At 39.5% G+C, this 20,343-nt stretch overlaps 1 protein-coding gene across 1 annotated transcript in view; it reads right to left on the bottom strand.

Moving 5' to 3' along the window:
• LOC149457861 (L-selectin-like) overlaps window positions 1–20,343 on the bottom strand; it is a 110,211-nt gene that overhangs the window by 19,244 nt on the left and 70,624 nt on the right. The window contains exon 8 of the mRNA XM_089683080.1: window positions 4,101–4,229. Coding sequence (XP_089539206.1) covers window positions 4,101–4,229 — 129 coding nt within the window. The remainder of the gene's footprint in view (window positions 1–4,100; window positions 4,230–20,343) is intronic.

Genomic DNA, 20,343 nt, shown 5'->3' on the forward strand with positions numbered 1-20,343 from the left:
ATCAGGAGGAATCAGTGAGCGCTGAGGAGAGCACAAGAGATTAATACTCTCAGAGGTTTCCCAGCAGACTTCAGGAAATCCCAGCACTGATCACCTCACTTAATACAAAAATTATTAGCTTAAAATAATGATGTCTGTGATAGAATTAATTTTATATAAAAGTCCATCCACCATAACAAAGTAATTAAACAGTTCTGAAATCTTGTATAAATCAAACATCATGCAAAAAAAATCCACCACCGAATGAAATGGGTACACTCACCAGAGCCCCATGCTGACCAGATTATAAATCAGCAAAGATATCGTGGTGAGCGAGGCTCGTCCCTGTTTTCTTGAGGCTGTCATTGCTGGTGTCGGCTAAACACCCTGTTTGTGAGTGCATTTCTGATGTTTTAATAAAACATTTTGGTTTTAAATGTCCTGCACCATGATTTCCTTTTTTGATTCCCCGAACATGATCTATGGTATGGAGACGTGATGACTACCTGCTGTTAAGGCTATTCCATATTGTGCTGACTGGCTGCTTGCAGTATATTGCTCCCAGTTTGGATTACTTCTGCTGATCATCGCTCCCAGAGCAAACGCTATCTTTGCTGACTTAAAATCTGGTCTGCATGGAGCTCTGGTAAGTGTACCCATTTCATTCGGTGGTGGATTTTTTTTGCACGGTGTTTGATTTATACAAGATTTCAGAACTGTTTAATTACTTTGTTATGGTGGATGGACTTTTATATAAAATTTTTTCTATCACGGACATCATTATTTTTAACTACTAATTTTTGTAGCTACTTATATTTAGCGCACTCTTTGAGTTATTCACATTTTTACCTTTTTTTGGTTAGGAGTGCAGCTTTTGTTCTATTTAGTTTGTGCCGCTTTTTTTTTTCTCTATTTCTCATATTATCTGATCACCTCATTGACTTGTAATAGATGGACTGATATACTATAGAACTAATAGGATCCATACAGACCACAAAAATTCTCAATGCTGTTAACTTTTTTTTGTATTTTCTTTCTATGTTATGTATGTGAACAAAGTTATGTGTAAATATATTTAGGAAGGGGTGATGCAGTATCTGGGGGTAGTGTGACATCAATGAGGATATATTGTATTTCTATAGGCTCCGGTATCTGACCTAATATCCCTCTTATTAATTATGATGGATGTATGCTTAGTCCGTCCCTGCCGATATACTATCTATTCGGCAGATAGGACTCTGGAAATATGGCTGTAGGAGGCGTGTTTTTCCCATATTTAGTTGACGCCCCAGCCGCCTATTTAAAGCAGAGCTGTCAAAAGGGGCGTTTACCCTGAGGAAGTCAAGTGGATCGTGACGCAACGTGTCGGTACGCATTGACAGCACTTCCGGGGCGAGGTGACCTAGTTTCCGGAGTGGACGCCATTTTGGAGATATCGTGGAGCCAGTGGAGCTGTATACCAGCATCCACCAGCATCTTACCATGAGTATACAGTCATGGCCGAAATTGTTGGCACCCTTGATATTTCTCCAGGAAATCATGTATTTCTCACGAAACGTATTGCATTAACACATGTTTTGCTATACACATGTTTATTCCCTTTGTGTGTATTGGGACAAAACAAAAAAAGGGAGGAAAGAAAGCAAATTCGACATAATGTCACACAAACCTCCAAAAATGGGCTGGACAAAAGTATTGGCACCCTTTCACAACTGCGGATAAATAAGAATGTTACAAGCATGTGATGCTCCTGTAAACTCACCTGGGGCAAGTAACAGGTGTGGGCAATATAGAAATCACACCTGAAAGCAGATAAAAAGGAGAGACGTTCACTTAACCTTTGCATTGTGTGTCTGTCTGTGCCACACTAAGCATGGACAACAGAAAGAGGAGACGAGAACTGTCTGAGGACCTGAGAACCAAAATTGTGGCAAAATATCAACAATCTCAAGGTTACAAGTCCATCTCCAGAGAACTAGATTTGCCTTTGTCCACAGTGCGCAACATTATCAAGAAGTTTGCAACCCATGGCACTGTAGCTAATCTCCCTGGTCGTGGACGGATGAGGAAAATTGATGAAAGATTGCAACGCAGAATAGTCCGGATGGTGGATAAGCAGCCCCAAACATGTTCCAAAGACATTCAAGCTGTCCTGCAGGCTCAGGGAGCATCAGTGTCAGCGCGAACTATCCGTCGACATTTAAATGAAATGAAACGCTATGGCAGGAGACCCAGGAGGACCCCACTGCTGACACAGAGACATAAAAAAGCAAGACTACAGTTTGCCAAAATGTACTTGAGTAAGCCAAAAGCCTTCTGGGAAAACGTCTTGTGGACAGATGAGACCAAGATAGAGCTTTTCGGTAAAGCACATCATTCTACTGTTTACCGAAAACGGAATGAGGCCTACAAAGAACAAAACACAGTACCTACGGTAAAATATGGTGGAGGTTCAATGATGTTTTGGGGTTGTTTTGCTGCCTCTGGCACTGGGTGCCTTGACTGTGTGCAAGGCATCATGAAATCTGAGGATTACCAAAGGATTTTGGGTCGCACTGTAGGGCCCAGTGTCAGAAAGCTGGGTTTGCGTCCAAGATCCTGGGTCTTCCAGCAGGACAATGACCCCAAACATACGTCAAAAAGCACTCAGAAATGGATGGCAAAGAAGCGCTGGAGAGTTCTGAAGTGGCCAGCAATGAGCCCAGATCTAAATCCCATTGAACACCTGTGGAGAGATCTTAAAATTGCTGTTGGGAAAAGGTGTCCTTCCAATAAGAGAGACCTGGAGCTGTTTGCAAAGGAAGAGTGGTCCAAAATTCCGGGTGAGAGGTGTCAGAAGCTTATTGATGGTTATAGGAAGCGACTGATTTCAGTTATGTTTTCCAAAGGGTGTGCAACCAAATATTAAGTTAAGGGTGCCAATACTTTTGTCCAGCCCATTTTTGGGGTTTTGTGTGACATTATGTCATATTTGCTTTTCTGCCTCTGTTTTATATTTGTTCCAATACATACAAAGGGAATAAACATGTGTATAGCAAAACATGTGTTAATGCAATACCTTTTTTGTGTGAAATACTTGATTTTCAGGAAAAATATCAAGGGTGCCAACAATTTCGGCCATGACTGTATGCCCATGATATGGGAACAAGGCATTTTATGTATTTCTAAATGTGAGTGGGCATTTTTAGCTTTGTATTGGATTAATAAAGGCAGGATAGCACTATGGAGATTTTTTCTTATTATCATTTATATTCGGTTATGGCATCCCTGAGCCAGGAGAGGGTCCAGAAGTGGTACAGTTGGGGTCTGGAGTGTTTCAATCTTGAGGAGAGTCATCTGGAATACACGTGGGTCACCCACACAGTGTTTTGGCCCTTGGGGGACTAAGGAAGGAGGTGAGGAGCCATTTTGGCCGTTTATGGATGTTTTGCACACCGTTTGGCACCGTGATCACCTCACATGGTTTGCTGTGTTTTATATATTAACCACCGTGTCTGGAATCGACATATTATGGACTCTCACATAGTATATACTTTATGAGCACTTGCACTTTTTTATATGTCATTCCCCATATAGGGGATTGAATATGCACATTTGTTATAATCATCCTGATGTCTGTTTTTACTGAGTAGCACTGTGTTATATATGTCCGTCAATCAATACTAGCGCTCCACTATATTTATATTTATATTTGTATGTGTAAATATAGATTTCAGAATTCCCTCTAGATTATAGAAAATTGCAATTTTTGTGTTTTTTTTTAACTTCCTCCAGAATGTACATACAATCTTCTTTCCTCTAGGTTTGCCTATGCGTGTAACAACTGGTTAGGAAGGAACTCTCTTGACCTAGTAGAGATTTTGTTTCACTTTGAACCTCTGGGACAGGAAGTGAAGGAAATCTTCAGGACACAAACTGCACAAAATAACTGACAGAGGTTTTAACTCCTCCCTACCCTATTCAATAGAAAAAGGTGGCTTGACGTTTCCTTTCATTACATGTCCATCACAGGTCTTCTCAAAATGACAGTGTTATTCTGAATTGAATTATTCTAGCATTTGTCAACACTTGCAGTGTTTGTGCCTGGCATTTTATAGTCATGTACATTTTGGAAAACTTACCTTTTTTAAATCGTCGATTAATTAGCCACAAAGCTAATGCTAGGGTTAAAGCACTGGCTGCAGTTACCAAACCCAGTATAAACACTGGTCTCTGATGGTCGACCTGAGAATTCAGGAGGTTCAAATTTTCTATAGGAATAAACCAAAAGAAAAATTGATGCAAAAGCTGTTGATCTCATAACTATTAAATCAAGCCAAATGCATGAATTAGCATATGGGGGTTTTCAGAATTTATCATGCTGAAATTGGTTCTAAAACCTAAACATTTTTTGAATTCCTTGCATCAAGGTAAAACATTTTTAGGCATCCGTTTTAACTCCTCCCCCCCCCCTTTTACTTACCAGTACGTCTGCAGCTCTTCTCTCCCCTCACTTCCGGATCTCACTGGCTTTGCTGGGTCACTGGGAGCCATTGGCTCCCGCTGTTGTCAATCAAAATCAATGAGAAGGGAGCGGGGGTGGGGCTAAGTTCCGCTGTCTGTGTCAATGGATGCAGCAGCAGGGCTCGGGAATGAGCATGCACAAGTTCCCCCATGGGAATTGGTCCAATGAGGCCCAAACATTTCACAGGTAAAGTGTGTGTAAGGGTAAAATAAAAAAATATATGCAGTACATTTCTGCAATACATGCACAGTTCACATTTTTTACCCATTTAAAGATCCTGCAAGTACAGAAAATCCCTGTTAATCTGCCAGAAATGCACTTAGCCCCTAAAACCATTTGCCAGCTGAGAACACACAGCATTTTCATGGACTGACTGGTGTTAGGCCTGCCAGTTTTCTTATGCTACACTACTCAGACCCGCCTACTCTACCATCTCCACAACACTAAGTCTAATCATTTTGTATTCCCAAACTAAGGACTAAGCTTTCTAATTACTCTGATTGAGGTGGCAAGTGTGCATAAGACACTGAATTTCTGGAATGATCTAACAAATCTTTTCTATGTTATATTTAACAGATCAAAAAAGACGAAAATTAGAGTACTGTACTTTCCAGCACAAAATGATCTATAGTGTCTAACGCCAGCTTTAGATTTTAGCACAAATAGTTCTGGTACATAATACAAGTGCACACTGTTAGGGGTCAACTTATGGTTAGAGTTATAGACAAGTAAATGTATCTATGTTAAGTCAAACATTGCAAATATAAAAATAATACCCTAATTAAGTCTATATGAGGAAAATCATGAAAATCAATTCTGGCCATTTTCAAGGCTACTAAGCATGGAGAAATGGGAACACCAATGGGAGGCATGAACCAATGCAAAAAAAAAAAAAAAATACAGTACAGTGGGTAGAATCTCCTCTTTTTCATGCAACTTTGAGGGCAACATTAGAAAAACAGCAATCCTTTCAATTAAATGCTTGGCAGAAGATGCCTTTAAGTTGTATGTAGTGTTACAAAATAGTATGATTTTCATACTCAGCATTAACAATGAATTCTGGCATCACATATTGTGCACGTGAAATCGTTTTTTTTACCTTTATATTATTGCTTAGCATATATACAGCAGCATCACCACAACTTGATGTAATTCAACTTGGGTTTTTTTAGGTATAGTAGTTGTGGGTGTAACATCTGATTTTTTTTTTGTCAGAGGCAAATGGCCTGGATTGACCAGTGGAAATCAAAACTCCAACAGATCTAAAAGCCTTTAGGAAAGTGTATTCTTAAAAAACAAAGCAAAGCTGTAGTAGTTTTTTCTTTCAAAACAATGAAAGCATATTATTTTAGAGACTAGAGAATAGCCACACATTTTGTATGGCCACTGTACAGTATGTAAACAGTTTGATTAGGTTGCAAAGTAAGATGTATAGATGAGGCAAGTTTTATCATGAAATAAAAATAAGTGTGCATTATTTAAGAGACAATAGCCAGAAATATTGCACAGTCACTGAAAAGTAAAAAAGCAACTTAATTTGACCACACTGTAAGAGAGAGAGACAAAGCAGGTTTAAAAAAAAAAAAAAAAATTAGAGTTTTTATTTTTTCGTATTTCAGAGGCGATAGCCACAAATATTGAACAGTCCATGGACAGTCAAGTAAGCCACTTGACTAAGCTGCAATATAAGAAAAAGAAATGTAAGTTTTATCATGAAAAAAGTGGTTATTATGTCAGAACTAATGGCCATATTATAAATTTGCTGAAGATTATGTGAGCATGTCAGACTCACCTGTTCCATGTTCCAGCAGAAGATCTTTGTTCCAGTGTATGGTCACCAGCTTCTGCCAGTGCCACACCAGTTAGAGTCTGGCCACTTCTTTAAAGGACTAATGCATGTGTTCCTTGGTGTTCAAGCAACAAGCTAGAACACTAGTTGCCAAGTGTCTCCACAGATTGTCTCTAGTTCCTGAGAATCCTCACATATCCCTGTAGCATCAGTGTTCCTGCATCTGTGTGCCCCAAATACGTACCTCTGCAAAGCTTCCAGCCTTTCTGCAACCTTATGTTCTGTGTGCTCCCAATAAGCTCTCTAGGACTCTCCTGTGTTTATGTAATGTCAGCACCACAGTGTTCCCAGAGAATTTCCTATGTTGCTGTGATCCCGGCATCACAGTGCACTCAGAGACTCATGTGTTCCTGTGATTACAGCACTTATGTACTCCCATAGACTCTTTTGTGTTCCCAGCAACCCAGTGTTCCTAAAGATCACCTGTGTTCCTCTGATACCAGCACCCCCAAGATCAAAGAGACTCCTGTGGTTTAGCACCTTGTGCTCCCAGATGCTTTTTCCTGTATAGTCATGGTTACAGCTCTGTAGTTGCCTGTTTGGTTGGGTCAGAGAGCTGAAACTTGGGAGTTGTCTTGCAGCAAGCTCATCACCCCTTGAGGGGTGCTCTGGTGAAAACCAGGGGGCTCCTTATATTCTATACCTCAGACCTTTTTAGGGCTCCCACATTTGTTGAAAGTGCAAGCACTTCTGTAGCTACCAACTCTGTGAGTATCCTGTTACCATTACATGCGGTGTCATCACATTAGCCTCTGCTAGATAATCTCCACTGTCTTCTGCCACTTTATGACTCTAGCCTCCAATATCCTTTTAGCAACCTTTGAGGAACCAGTACCTCTTGCTATCTCCTCTAAGGCCTTTGCCTCCTCACAGCCTCAGCTGCAACCACCTTTTTGGTCTGACCTGTGGGTAGCAGATATGGACTCCTGTCCATGACAAAAACACAATAGCCACAAATATTTTGGAGAGAGCACTGGAATAGGCCACAAACCAGAAGACAATTTAACCTGCAACAAACAGGCATTTTGCAGCTGAGGCCTAACTGCAGAAGCAATATATGTGGCACCTTTACAGTACCAGCGCAAAAATAGAGCAGGAGAGGTGGCAGGAAATGGTAATTGTGGTAATTTGAGAGAGTTCACAGAATGTAGTAATGGACACAGGACTACAAAAGTGACAGGAGCTGGAAATGAAAGCAGACCAGGGGAGGTGGCATGTGTTAGCAATGATGGCAGTAGCAGGCCGGATGTGGTGGTAGAATCCGGTAGCAAAAGCAGGCCAGAAGAGGTGGTAAAAGCTAGTAATGGTGGCAGGTCAGCAATGGTAGCAAGTGCAGTTAATGGTGTAAGGTACTATTTTTTGGGACAGATTACAAGGAATGTAGTCAGTAGCATGAGCTTCAGGGGATTTGTAATCATTGCTGATCCAGGACTATCTCATTTTTATGAAAGTGACTTGGTCAACAGTGTCAGGGGTAGGCAGATTTGTCTATATATCACAAAAATGCATGCCATGCTGAAGGCCTTTTTAGAGAGTGCACTGGCAAGAGGGCAAGCCAGAAGCTCCAGCAGATATTGTGCAAGCTCTAGCTAGAGATCTGGACACCCAATAGTCTTGGGTAGAGATGAGCGAATCGAACCAGGCGAAGTGGAATTCGTTTCGAATATCTGGAAAAATTCGATTTGCATCGAATCCGAATTTTAGCAAACTTCGGGTGCACGAATCAAATTTTTCCCGATCAGCCGGCAAAAGTGTCACTGCAGAGAGCTCCGCTATTTCTGACAGTTCTGACAGTTCATTTACAGCGGTTGAAACATTGTATCTATTTGTTTCCATTTAGGATACAGATGTTTTTATTCGGAAATAAATAGATACAATGTTTCAACCGCTGTAAATGTGAAGGAACTGTCAGAGAACTGTCAGAAATAGCGGAGCTCTCTGCAGATACACTTTTTGCTGTACTGGAATACTTCTTCTTTTCATTCTTCTTCTTCTTTTCATTCTTCTTCTTCTTCTTCTTTTCATTCTTCTTCTTCTTCTTCTTCTTTTCATTCTTCTTTTCATTCTTCTTCTTCTTCTTCTTTTCATTCTTCTTCTTTTCATTCTTCTTTTCATTCTTCTTCTTCTTTTCATTCTTCTTCTTCTTCTTTTCATTCTTCTTTTCATTCTTCTTCCTCTTCTTTTCATTCTTCTTCTTCTTTTCATTCTTCTTCTTCTTCTTCTTCTTTTCATTCTTTTTTTCATTCTTCTTCTTCTTCTTTTCATTCTTCTTCTTCTTCTTTTCATTCTTCTTCTTCTTCTTTTCATCTTTTCATTCTTCTTCTTCTTCTTTTCATCTTTTCATTCTTCTTCTTCTTCTTTTCATTCTTCTTTTCATTCTTCTTCTTTTCATTCTTCTTCTTCTTCTTTTCATTCTTCTTTTCATTCTTCTTCTTCTTCTTCTTTTCATTCTTCTTCTTCTTCTTTTCATTCTTCTTCTTCTTCTTTTCATTCTTCTTTTCATTCTTCTCATTCTTCTTTTCATTCTTCTTTTCATTCTTCTTCTCATTCTTCTTTTCATTCTTCTCATTCTTCTTTTCATTCTTCTTTTCATTCTTCTTCTCATTCTTCTTTTCATTCTTCTTCTTCTTTTCATTCTTCTTCTTCTTCTTCTTCTTTTCATTCTTCTTTTCATTCTTCTTCTTCTTCTTTTCATTCTTCTTCTTTTCATTCTTCTTCTTTTCATTCTTCTTCTTCTTCTTTTCATTCTTCTTTTCATTCTTCTTCTTCTTCTTCTTTTCATTCTTCTTCTTCTTCTTCTTTTCATTCTTCTTCTTCTTCTTTTCATTCTTCTTCTTCTTCTTTTCATTCTTCTTCTTCTTCTTTTCATTCTTCTTTTCATTCTTCTTCTTCTTCTTCTTTTCATTCTTCTTCTTCTTCTTTTCATTCTTCTTTTCATTCTTCTTCTTTTCATTCTTCTTTTCATTCTTCTTCTTCTTTTCATTCTTCTTTTCATTCTTCTTCTTCTTTTCATTCTTCTTCTTCTTCTTTTCATTCTTCTTCTTCTTCTTTTCATTCTTCTTTTCATTCTTCTTCTTCTTCTTTTCATTCTTCTTCACTTCTTTTCATTCTTCTTTTCATTCTTCTTCTTCTTTTCATTCTTCTTCTTCTTTTCATTCTTCTTATTCTTCTTTTCATTCTTCTTCTTCTTCTTTTCATTCTTCTTCCTCTTCTTTTCATTATTCTTCTTCTTCTTTTCATTCTTCTTTTCATTCTTCTTCTTCTTCTTTTCATTCTTCTTCTTTTCATTCTTCTTCTTCTTCTTTTCATTCTTCTTCTTCTTCTTTTCATTCTTCTTTTCATTCTTCTTCTTCTTCTTTTCATTCTTCTTCTTCTTTTCATTCTTCTTCTTCTTCTTCTTCTTCTTTTCATTCTTCTTTTCATTCTTCTTCTTCTTCTTCTTCTTTTCATTCTTCTTTTCATTCTTCTTTTCATTCTTCTCATTCTTCTTTTCATTCTTCTTTTCATTCTTCTTCTCATTCTTCTTTTCATTCTTCTTCTTCTTTTCATTCTTCTTTTCATTCTTTTCATTCTTCTTTTCATTCTTCTTTTCATTCTTCTTCTCATTCTTCTTTTCATTCTTCTTCTTCTTTTCATTCTTCTTCTTCTTCTTTTCATTCTTCTTCTTCTTTTCATTCTTCTTTTCATTCTTCTTCTTCTTCTTCTTCTTTTCATTCTTCTTCTCATTCTTCTTCTTCTTCTTTTCATTCTTCTTCTTCTTCTTTTCATTCTTCTTTTCATTCTTCTTCTTCTTTTCATTCTTCTTCTTCTTCTTTTCATTCTTCTTTTCATTCTTCTTCTTCTTCGTCGTGCCCCGTGACTGCCCAAATGAGTGAAGTGTGCGGTGATTCTAAGATCGACGGCACTCATCTGCATGTCATACTGACTGACAGTATTATTTCTCTTCCCCAGCAGACTCCAAGGGCATTTAAATTAAAGGTACAGTGTTCTGCACTAATATAAAGGCTCTCTGAAGCCTAGAAACCCTTTTAATAAGTTAAATTCGCGGCGAATAAATTCGCATCGAATTGAATTTCTCCCGCAAATTCGGCGAATCAGCCGAATCGAATTTTTGAATAATTCGCTCATCTCTAGTCTTGGGGGTGGGCTCTCACTTCAAAAAGTGTCCATATCTGCCCCAACTTGGACCCAAAGTAGTCTGCAACTATTTGGTTTAGGCACTGGAACCAGGTCTGTCTGCTGTGGTTGGGAAAATGACTTAAAAACGTTTACTGGACTACACATCTGTGGTCATGTGGACCCTGCTGCTGACTGCATGGTCCAGCAACACCATAATAAATGTAGCTCATTACACTGCAATTCAGTATAGTGCAGCACAATATAGCACCGTGAATATCACTCTATAAAGTACTGAATAGTACAACTTTTTTTCACTAAAACACTCAGATTTTCCTGTCTACTCCATTTCTCCAACACACACTGGCAAAAGGCTACTAGAAACCCTGACTTTTATATTGTGGTGACTGGCACAGAAGATAACCCCATTAATGGCCCTTCTAAGTCACCTGACCATAGCTCAAAGGTCAGGAAGTGCATTATTGATAAATGGTTGCTCTGGCCACATTCGTTTATCATGTCTTGGATTCACTTTAAACTCATATTTGACATGAGCCTGAGGATCATTCCTAAATATAATGTTAATTGTTAGGTTTTGTGTTTAGAGTTCAATACTATGTGAAATGTTGGCCCTTTCAAACAGTGCTGCTCCGATCTGTTTAGCTTGGGATCCATGAGCGGATCATCTGCTGAATCAGAGCTAAATGGGATGGATGTCAGTTTTTTTTTGTACTACTGTACAGAGTCACAGTAGTCTTCTTCTTTTTCAACATGGGCCCTAGCAAATTCTAGGGAGGCTTTTTTGTGCATGGGCTTTAGGAGAGGCTTCCTTCGTGGACGACACCCATGCATTCCATTCCTCTGCAGTGTACGCTGTATTATATCATGGGAAGCAATCACCCCAATTTGGCTTTCTACTTCTTTAGCTAACTACAGTGAACTTGCAGGGCGGTTTTCTTCAACCCTTCTCATCAGAAGACACTTCTGTTGAGGTGTCTCTGTGAGAGGGTTGTAGTTCAATCTTTGTTAAATTTTTTAAATTGTTAGCAGCCTCACTTCCTCATCCACAGTACGTCATCTTCCTGCAGCCAGGATTAACCCTGTGTTCAACGTACTTTTGTTTTGGCATCTAGCAATCCAAGCAGTCCAGCATTAAAGAATATGTTACCCCAACAGTTCATATTCTTGATGCCTGTGGTACCATGCACTTGTTTTAAGAAAAAGTATCCTGTTCTCTTTGCATGCTTCCTTTGTGTGATATTACCTGGTGATCCTGCCAGTCCCCCTGCTTTCTTATTTCAAACTGACCATACTAAGCATGAAAGTACATCCATCCCAGTGTGGTCATTTTTCTAGTTTACAAGCTGTCTGTCCTCCAATGGGCAAGACTTGTGATGACCTCCTCCCCTCCCTCGCACAGCCATTCACTGACAAGATCGGTGTACTGCTGTTTCTCCACCCCCAGCTCTCTGTGCCCCTTAAGCAGCTGAGAACAGAGATTATGTGATCACTTAAAAATAGGGGGAAAAAGGTATTTATAATGTTTTTTTTTATATCTGTAAACACATGTTTTGCCTTGTATTTCTATTTTAAACTGAATGGGTTGTTTTACAAGGTAAGGTTCACATGTACTCTAACTCCCCACTTACAATCATTGTTCCACTGTGAAAAACCACCTCTCTCACTCCATAAGTAAACATAGGTCCTCTTCTCCACAAGTGTCCCCTCTACTGCCTTGGTCCCCCACCAACTGAACACTGCATTCCACCCTGACATTCCCACTCTGCCCCACGTTTGTTACCCTTACTGTCTTTGCCCCCCACCAGTGTACTCATTTCCACTCTGGCAATCATCTCCATTTCTGTTGCTTTTATAAGGTGAATCATTTCACTTGCCTTATATTTTTTTTTTATTGTTTTATTTCTTATTTATTTATTTATTTCAGTATTTAAAAAGGCTCATTTTTCTTACATTCTTTTTCTCACACATAGTATGAATTTTAAAGTGCATATCTAGGCAAAACAAAGGGTGTAATGTCTCTTCGCAGCACTGATACTCACAAGCACTCTAATGCTATTAAGGATAATGGAGGACCAGCAATCCTGTTTTTTAAATGAGGACAGTGAGGACCTGCTCACAACCCAGAATGTCTAAGACAGAAGAAAAACACCGACTGCCCAAGGAGTGAGGGATAAGGTTAATATAGTTACTTTTCTCTGCCCCCCCCCCCTTTTCTGCAGGCCAATCTAACACTTGCAGTGCTATGAAAGAAGTACAGCGTTTCTATTTTCAACCTGCAAGGGTGACTTTCTCATCTGGTATACATATATTATAAAGGACCCACCATCATATTTATAAAATATTTTTCTCTAATAAAATAAAAAGTCCAAACACAATAAAGTTAGTTATGCAGAGAAAGCAGAACATCATTTTATATAACCCCTCGTTAACTCATAGTTAATCTTAAACAGCAATATTAAATTCCATCATCTGTTTCTCCCCTTAGCTATTTTTTTTTCTGCTGATTTTCTTTTTCTTCTATGATTTTTTTTTTAATTTTCAATTGTTTTGTTTGCTTGTTAGTTAGTTAGTTAGTTAGTTAGTTAGTTTTGCATAACAAGAAAACATTCAAAATTGAAAAAAAAACTATTTTTAATTTGCAAATAACTTTGCCATGCTTTTTACCAGACTGTAATTTTAAGGGACACAAATTGTAGAATAAAATGTATACTTTTTTAAAGTAGTACAACTACTTTAAATGTAAAATTTTAAAACTAAAAAAACTAACACTGGTTAAAATAGAGGCTTTTTTTGCCAAATTGTCTACAGATTACATAGGAAATACATTTTGCAAAAAAATATTTAAAGAAAGCCTAGTTTGTCCCCCAAAAAATATGTATTTTCAGTTATTGACAAATAAAAATTCTCGTAAAATTACTTTGATCCATATGACATATAAAAGTATGAGAGCAGAAGGGTTTAATAATTTCCATATATGCTAAATATGCTTCACAAAGAATTCTGTTCATTGAAAAGCCCATGGACATTATTTTTTTTGATGCTAATAATATTCATTTTGAACCAGGGAATATATCCACAGAGGATAATTAAAGTTCAAAACATTTTTCTGTGGAAGTAATCAGAAAAATGCTTTGTTATCACAGATTCTTTAGAAAGGAAAATGAAAATGTTATGTTTACTTGGGAAGTTTAGGAAATTTCAGTATCAGTAATTAGCTATAGTAATATGCTTAATATCAGGAAACAGGATACAGATGTTCCTATAAGATGTTTAGTAACTGAAGTTCATAGAAACGGTTGGTTCCATAAATGACCTTTTAAGGTTTGTGTTCTTAATTTACAGTTATTCTGAATGTACTGGCAAATACTACTTATTGTATTGTAAACTGCATTACAATCAACACAATTATGAAGTCAAGATTTATATCAGCTTTCCTTTAACAGAGTTTACAGGATGCTGCAGTACTCTTCCTTTTATTAGATGGGAATGCAGTGACTGCTGGACTTTTATTTTTTCGTTCTACTTCATTCATAACTAGCATAGCAAATATATGTAAAAGTTTGTATAAAACAACATAAGACTAATATAAAGCAGGCACTAGTATTACAGAACTGGGCAACTATCAACACTTAAAGCATATTTCCACTTTTGCAAATTTGATAAAACCCCACTATATGTTTGTTATGTGTTCCCATTCACACAGCATACCTAAAAAATGTTTTTTAAAAATAATTTGTTACCTATTAGAGGAGGTGTCATGGCTGACTGCAATATTTTTTGAACAATGTTAGAACGAGCCTGTCCCAAGTCTGTTCTCATTAACCTACAATGCAAGAAGGCCAGCCTCTACACCTCTATAGCTGGACAGAGATCTGACTTAGCAGGAACCTGACAAATTTTGTTACAATTGATCATGAAGATCTGCCTGCACAGTACAGACAGGGTTAATTATGGCAAACACAGCCATACCAATGCCTAGGATTTTCTTGCCGAAGGGTCCAGAATAGAGCATCTAAAAAAGGTAAGCTGCAGTTTTCACATTTATGTTTAGGTTATGCTGTGTGAATGGGGATATGTAACAAATATAAATTAGATGTTATCCCCAATTGGCTTCAAAATTGGAAGTATGCTTTACATCTAAAGTTTACCTCTTCATCCCCCTTTACTATCTCATTATTGCCTCAACTATGCTACCACTTTCTTATCTGCTTTCAGACAATCTCAGATCCATGTCTGAATCCCCTTAGACCAGGTTCACACTAATGCGGTGCAGGAAACGCAGCGGATCCTGTGTGTTTCCTGCACTAAATTGCAGTCACATAGCGTCTGTGTGGTCTAGTGCGAGAGTCAATGTTAAATTAAAACCACACTGAAACAGATTGCAAAATGCAGTGTGATTGCCAGAAATCGGATTGCATGGGTGTGAACACCCATGCGATGTGAATCAGGTGCGGGAAAAAGGGGTCCTGCACTTTTTTGGTGCTGATACGATGCAATTTGAGCCATACAAAATGTTTGGCTCAAGTCGAACCGCACAAACATCGCATGTGATTTGCACAGAAATGCAGTGCGATTCCTGAGCAAATTACATACGTTGTCCCACACCGCACAAGTGTGAACCTAGACTGACTGGTAGGTTTCAACTGTCCGTGTGTTATGGTTAATATTGGATTACATTGGAAAAGGAAATAGGAACAACATTAAACAAACAAGAAAAAAACACAATATTTAATTTAACACACGGTGCGGTGGATATGAATACAGTAGAAATGAATTATGAACATTTAGTAAGGTGGTATGTTAGAGTGGCACATAATCAATGACCAGAGAATTCACCTTTATGTTGGAGGGGGTGTGGGACAAAAGGAACAATGGCACACATATGGTGGATTTGTCCCAAAATACAGCAATTTTGGCAAGGAATAATACAACAAATACAGGAGATAACAGGGATTAGTGTACTGAAGGATCCCTGGGTTTGTTTATTTCATAATACTGATCTCGCGGTTAAACAATATAAGAACACAATGATATTTTACTTAATAAATGCGGCAAAAGGATTGAGCTCTAAATTCTGGCAGGTTCAGGAAACCCCGAAAATAAAGATTGGATAATTAGAATGGAGTTTATATACAGGATGGAGGAACTATATCATGTTGTAGAGAATAAGAATTAAATATTTAAGAAAACTTGGGACAGATGGATGGATTTTAAAACATCCAGGAGATTTTTATAATTGATCGGGAGTGTAAACGAAGGGTTAAGACAAGATAGCAAGGATGGTTTTCTAGTCTTTGATAGGTAGGGAAGGAGAGTGAAGTGAGATAAAAAGATATTAGGAATAAAATAGAGGAACAGGTTTAAAGTAGGAGGTGACCAATTGGGGGGGAAGAGGTGGGAGGGAGGGGAAGGGATTATGTAAAATGTGTTATGGAGATTGTAGGATTCTAATGTGTGAAAAATTGTTGTATTTATAATATAAAATTAATAGAAAAAATATAATAATAAAAAAAATATTAGATTACTTTTTTTTTTCTAACAAAAGGAACATAGTGCATTGGAAGTGCAGAAAAGACAACGTTAAACTGATGAAAAGTAAAAATTGGCATTACAAATCCCAAACCTGAATTATCAACAGAAGCACCTCTTCATATGGAGTATTGGGTTGTCTGAATGGAGCTCCATCCACTTTGACTGGGTGGCTGCCATGGGAAGAATGAGGAGGACCAGGTGGAAAAGCAACCAGAAAGAACACTACACAAACCTTGGGAAGAGGAACCACAAAATGTCCATCGTATTGTAAAGAATGTAGGGACTGACACTGCAATATTGACACATTATGGGGCCATGCTCCTTTCTTTAGAGTGAGAGTGATAAAGTGCCAGGCAGCTATAAATAACGATTTGCAATTGAGAATGCTCACAGCGTCAGGAAAATTGGAGCGAGTTGCTGTTGATGGTGGGGCTGGTAAACAGAACTGGAGCTCTCAGTGAGCCTATACAATGTCAAACAGACACGTACAGCAGACAGCTCAAAAAGCAGCTTGTGCTACTAGAGCTAAAAGCAGACTAAGGGAGCACATACATGCTCCTCATGTCAAAACTCGTGAGACCAGAAGAAAGGAGAAATAAGTAGTATAATGCAAATATTATAAAGCAGATTTTGACTGAATAAAAATCCAGTCAGCAGAAAAAAAAAAAAAAAAGAACGGGAGACAGGAGTTAAAAAATCAACCAATAATACAGAAGCGCCATCACTCCTATATTTCCTATATTCAGCCTAAATCCAAATAGCCATGTGCGTCATATAGGAAATGCTACTCTGAAGGGCTGTGTGTACAGCAAGCTTTTCCAAAGTATCTGCAAAGCTTTGTTCAGCTTCAGCTAAAGTAAAGTTCCAGCCGTTTTTGTGTTTATTAAAAGTCAGCAGCTTAAAAAACTGTAGCTGCTGTCTTTTAATAAACACAAACTTACCTGTCCCAGGGTTCAGCGATGTTCTCACCTGAGCTGTCACTTCTCCCGTTCTTTCCACCACAGCACCAGCATCTAAACTGTGGGCACCAGGCTGTGACAGCTTGCGGCTTCACAGCCGGGTGCCCACTGTGCACGTGCGAGTCACGCTGCCCTTCCTAATTGGCCCGGCAGTCTCCTGGGACCTGTCAAAGTTGCCAGGAGATTGCGGGAGGAAGGAGGGGGCCAAACATCCGACTCACTGCGCCGCGGCGAACTGAGCCAAAGTGGGAGTGGGTACCTGTCAAAACTAGGTACCCACTCCCCCCTCCCCCCCAAAAGGTGCCAAATATGGCAGTGGAGGAGGGGGAGGAGGCAAATAAGTGGAGCTTCCACTTTTGAGAAGAACAGAAATGGTCCCAGGACAGAGCTCTGGACCTGGGTCTCCCTGTGGTGATTGTGACTACTAAGATAATAGAACTCTGAACTCTGTACCTGCCACTTTTGCTGGACAGCTTGGTATGTAAAAGGAAGTTGACATATAACAGACCTACTGGCCAGATCACCAGGTGAAAGGAAAAGAAGCCTTAAAAAACAGAAAACTAATGCATCCGCCACATCTAAGAATTGGTATACATGCCATTTATCACCAGTGAAGTACCATTTCACCAGTTGGAGAGGAGGTGACAACGGAGAGAGGTGTCAAATAAAGTTCTGGGGTGACCACAAAGCGCCATTCAAAAATATTCGCAATTGTACATTCCATCTCTTGCAATCTACCTTTCAAAAACAAAAATCTCCCCTCAGGATCTATTTCTCTCTCCTCTATCTCTAACCTTATGTTTTTTTCAAACCCTATTGCTACTCCCTTAGCTCTCTTAATTGGGGAATCTGCATAAAACCATGTTGGGTAATTTCTAGAATTCAATTTAATATTTGACTTCATCTCAAGATGCAAAAAAAACTTCTCTATGTTGCAACTCTTTGAATAGCTTAAATCTCTTCCCAGGACAATTCAACACATTTACATTATATGTTATAAACTGTAAATCTTCCATACTTCTTGTACCTCTACTTTTATACCTCCTTCTATCCTGCAGAGTGTTGTCCCTAAAACCCCACCCACACCACCTGCCTTCCAGCTCCCCATCCCACCCCCCCTCCCATCCATCACCCCCCCCACCCACCCATCCCCCTCCCATTTTTTCCCCTCCCACTTTTAGGCCTGTAAAATGCCTACTAATCATTTGTGGGCCTATTCCCACCTTTGATTTGAAACTTTGGGGTTGACCTCCGACCATGAACGGCTCTCCCTTCCTTCAACCTCCCCAATTACCCTCTCTCTATCAAATTGACTCAGTAAATTTCCACCGACCCCTTAGAACGGAAATTTTGAGGGGGTATCGTAAGGAGGGGGAAGGGGAGGAAGAGAAACACAAAAAAAAAATCAATTCTCTCTCCTCTCTCTCCCCTCTCCTAAACCCCTCCCCCCCTTTCCCCCTCTAACCAGTTGCGAGTCCTCTTTTCTTATAGCTGCTATTTTTCCATCCTCCTCTTCCCACCCAGCTATCTCCATTCTTTGCAAGTCCAGTCTATCACAGAAGTCTCCCAAGTCCTCCGGAAATCTCAAATAAGCCGTAACTCCATTTCTCCATCCAATTAGGCACGCTGGGGTCCCCCATCTATAATACACATTCTGCTTTCTCATCTGCTCCAACAGGGGTTTCAGGGGTCTCCTTCTCCACAAGGTCTCTAGTGTTAAGTCTGCATAAATCTGGATATCCATTTCTCCGTACTTAACCGTTGTTCTTCCTTTGATCTTCCTCCAAATCTCATCTTTATCACCATACTTTTGCAATTGGGCAACTGTATCTCTCGGTCTTTCCTTCCCAATACCCTGTTGGAGCTTTCCTATTCTGAAAACTCCATCCAGTTTGATCAAGTCTAGTTCAGGTCTGTCAATTATGGAGTTAAAAATTCTGCATACTACTTCTTGCAATGTTTCCCTTTTACAGTCTCTGGAATTCCTCGTATCCTAAGATTACTCCTCCTGTCTCTATTCTCTTGTACCTCTATCCTATAAAGCAATTTTTTCTGGACTTTCCCCATATTTGTTATCTTCTTTTCTATTGGCTATGGTTTGGGCCTGATTTTTAACTTTCTCCTCCGTTTCTTCCACTCTCAATAACAGCTGCCCCAAATCATTCCAAATCATTGCCATTTCTTGCTTTATTGTTTTCTCCAAGCTTTTAAACATTTCTGTCATCTCTTTTTTATTCGGTACATGTAGTTCACTTTCAGATTCTTTCTTCTCCATAATACCTGCTATTTGTTGACTACAGCTACTATTCATGCCCAATGATAATCTAGGGCTATTTCCCAGGCTAGTTTCCATTTCACCCTTTTCGCTGCCGCCTTGGGACCTTTCTGGGGTAACATTTCCCTGGGATGTGTATTTTTTGATCGTACCAGTTTGGGACCCTTTGAGCCCTCTTCCTTTAGCTCCTTTATTCTTCATATCCTCTATAGGTCTTATTCTCTTCTATATACTCAGGCTAATGTCTGTATTAGTGTCCCAGCCTTGCCTTACTATTTGTCCATTTACTTTTCCTTTTCTGAGTCCTCTTAATCCTCTTCTCTTTTCCACTTCTTCATGACCCTTGGGAATCCACCCCTCCTCTCCTTCACCCTTTACTCCTCTGTACAATACAGTATGACAGTTAACACACAGCAAGCCCCGGCCGCTCTCACTCACCCTCCTCTTTCTTCCTTTTCTGCGAGGCGGCTCCAGGCTTCAGGTGTAGGGCTTTCCTCAGTAAATCAGTACTTAGGGGGATTCCTCTGGGTCTCTTCCTCTTCTCTTTTAAATCCCTGTTTTATTAGGGGTCCTTTCATGGAGAGCAAGCTGGGTCTCATGGGTCCACTTCAAACCGGACCACAAGCCGGGGAAAGAAGCCAGGAGTAGACCGGCACCTCCTTCTCTTCTCGGGAAGCCGGCTGGCTTCTTTTCCTCCCAGTGCTCCTCGTCTCCCAGCAACCCACTCGGCGTCCCGTGCAGCCCCGGGGGAATCGATCTCTGTCTCCACCTCGCAGCCTCTCACGTCCCCAGTTCTCTGCTCACTCTGCCGAGTCCTTCCGCACTCCAGTGAGTCTCGCCCCACAATTACAACATCAGGAGGGCCCTTAGGGAGGTCGGGATGCGGAGCCTGGCGGAGAGCTACTACCTCACGCTCTCCTCAGCTGCCATGTTCAGGCTCCTCCCCAGATCGGGCACCATCGTGTCACAAAAAGGCAGCACACACATTATTGATCCCTGGTGTTTTATGATGTATCCTTCATACAAGCTTATGCTCTTACCGAAAGAGTAGACCCAACATATATTAGGTCATATGCTCCTTCCCCTTTAACTGAGGTTCTTATATGTC

Source organism: Staurois parvus, unplaced genomic scaffold (genome assembly GCF_062004578.1).
Source record: "Staurois parvus isolate SC_StPar_1 unplaced genomic scaffold, SC_StPar_1.0 ptg000300l, whole genome shotgun sequence".
NCBI lineage: Eukaryota > Metazoa > Chordata > Amphibia > Anura > Ranidae > Staurois > Staurois parvus.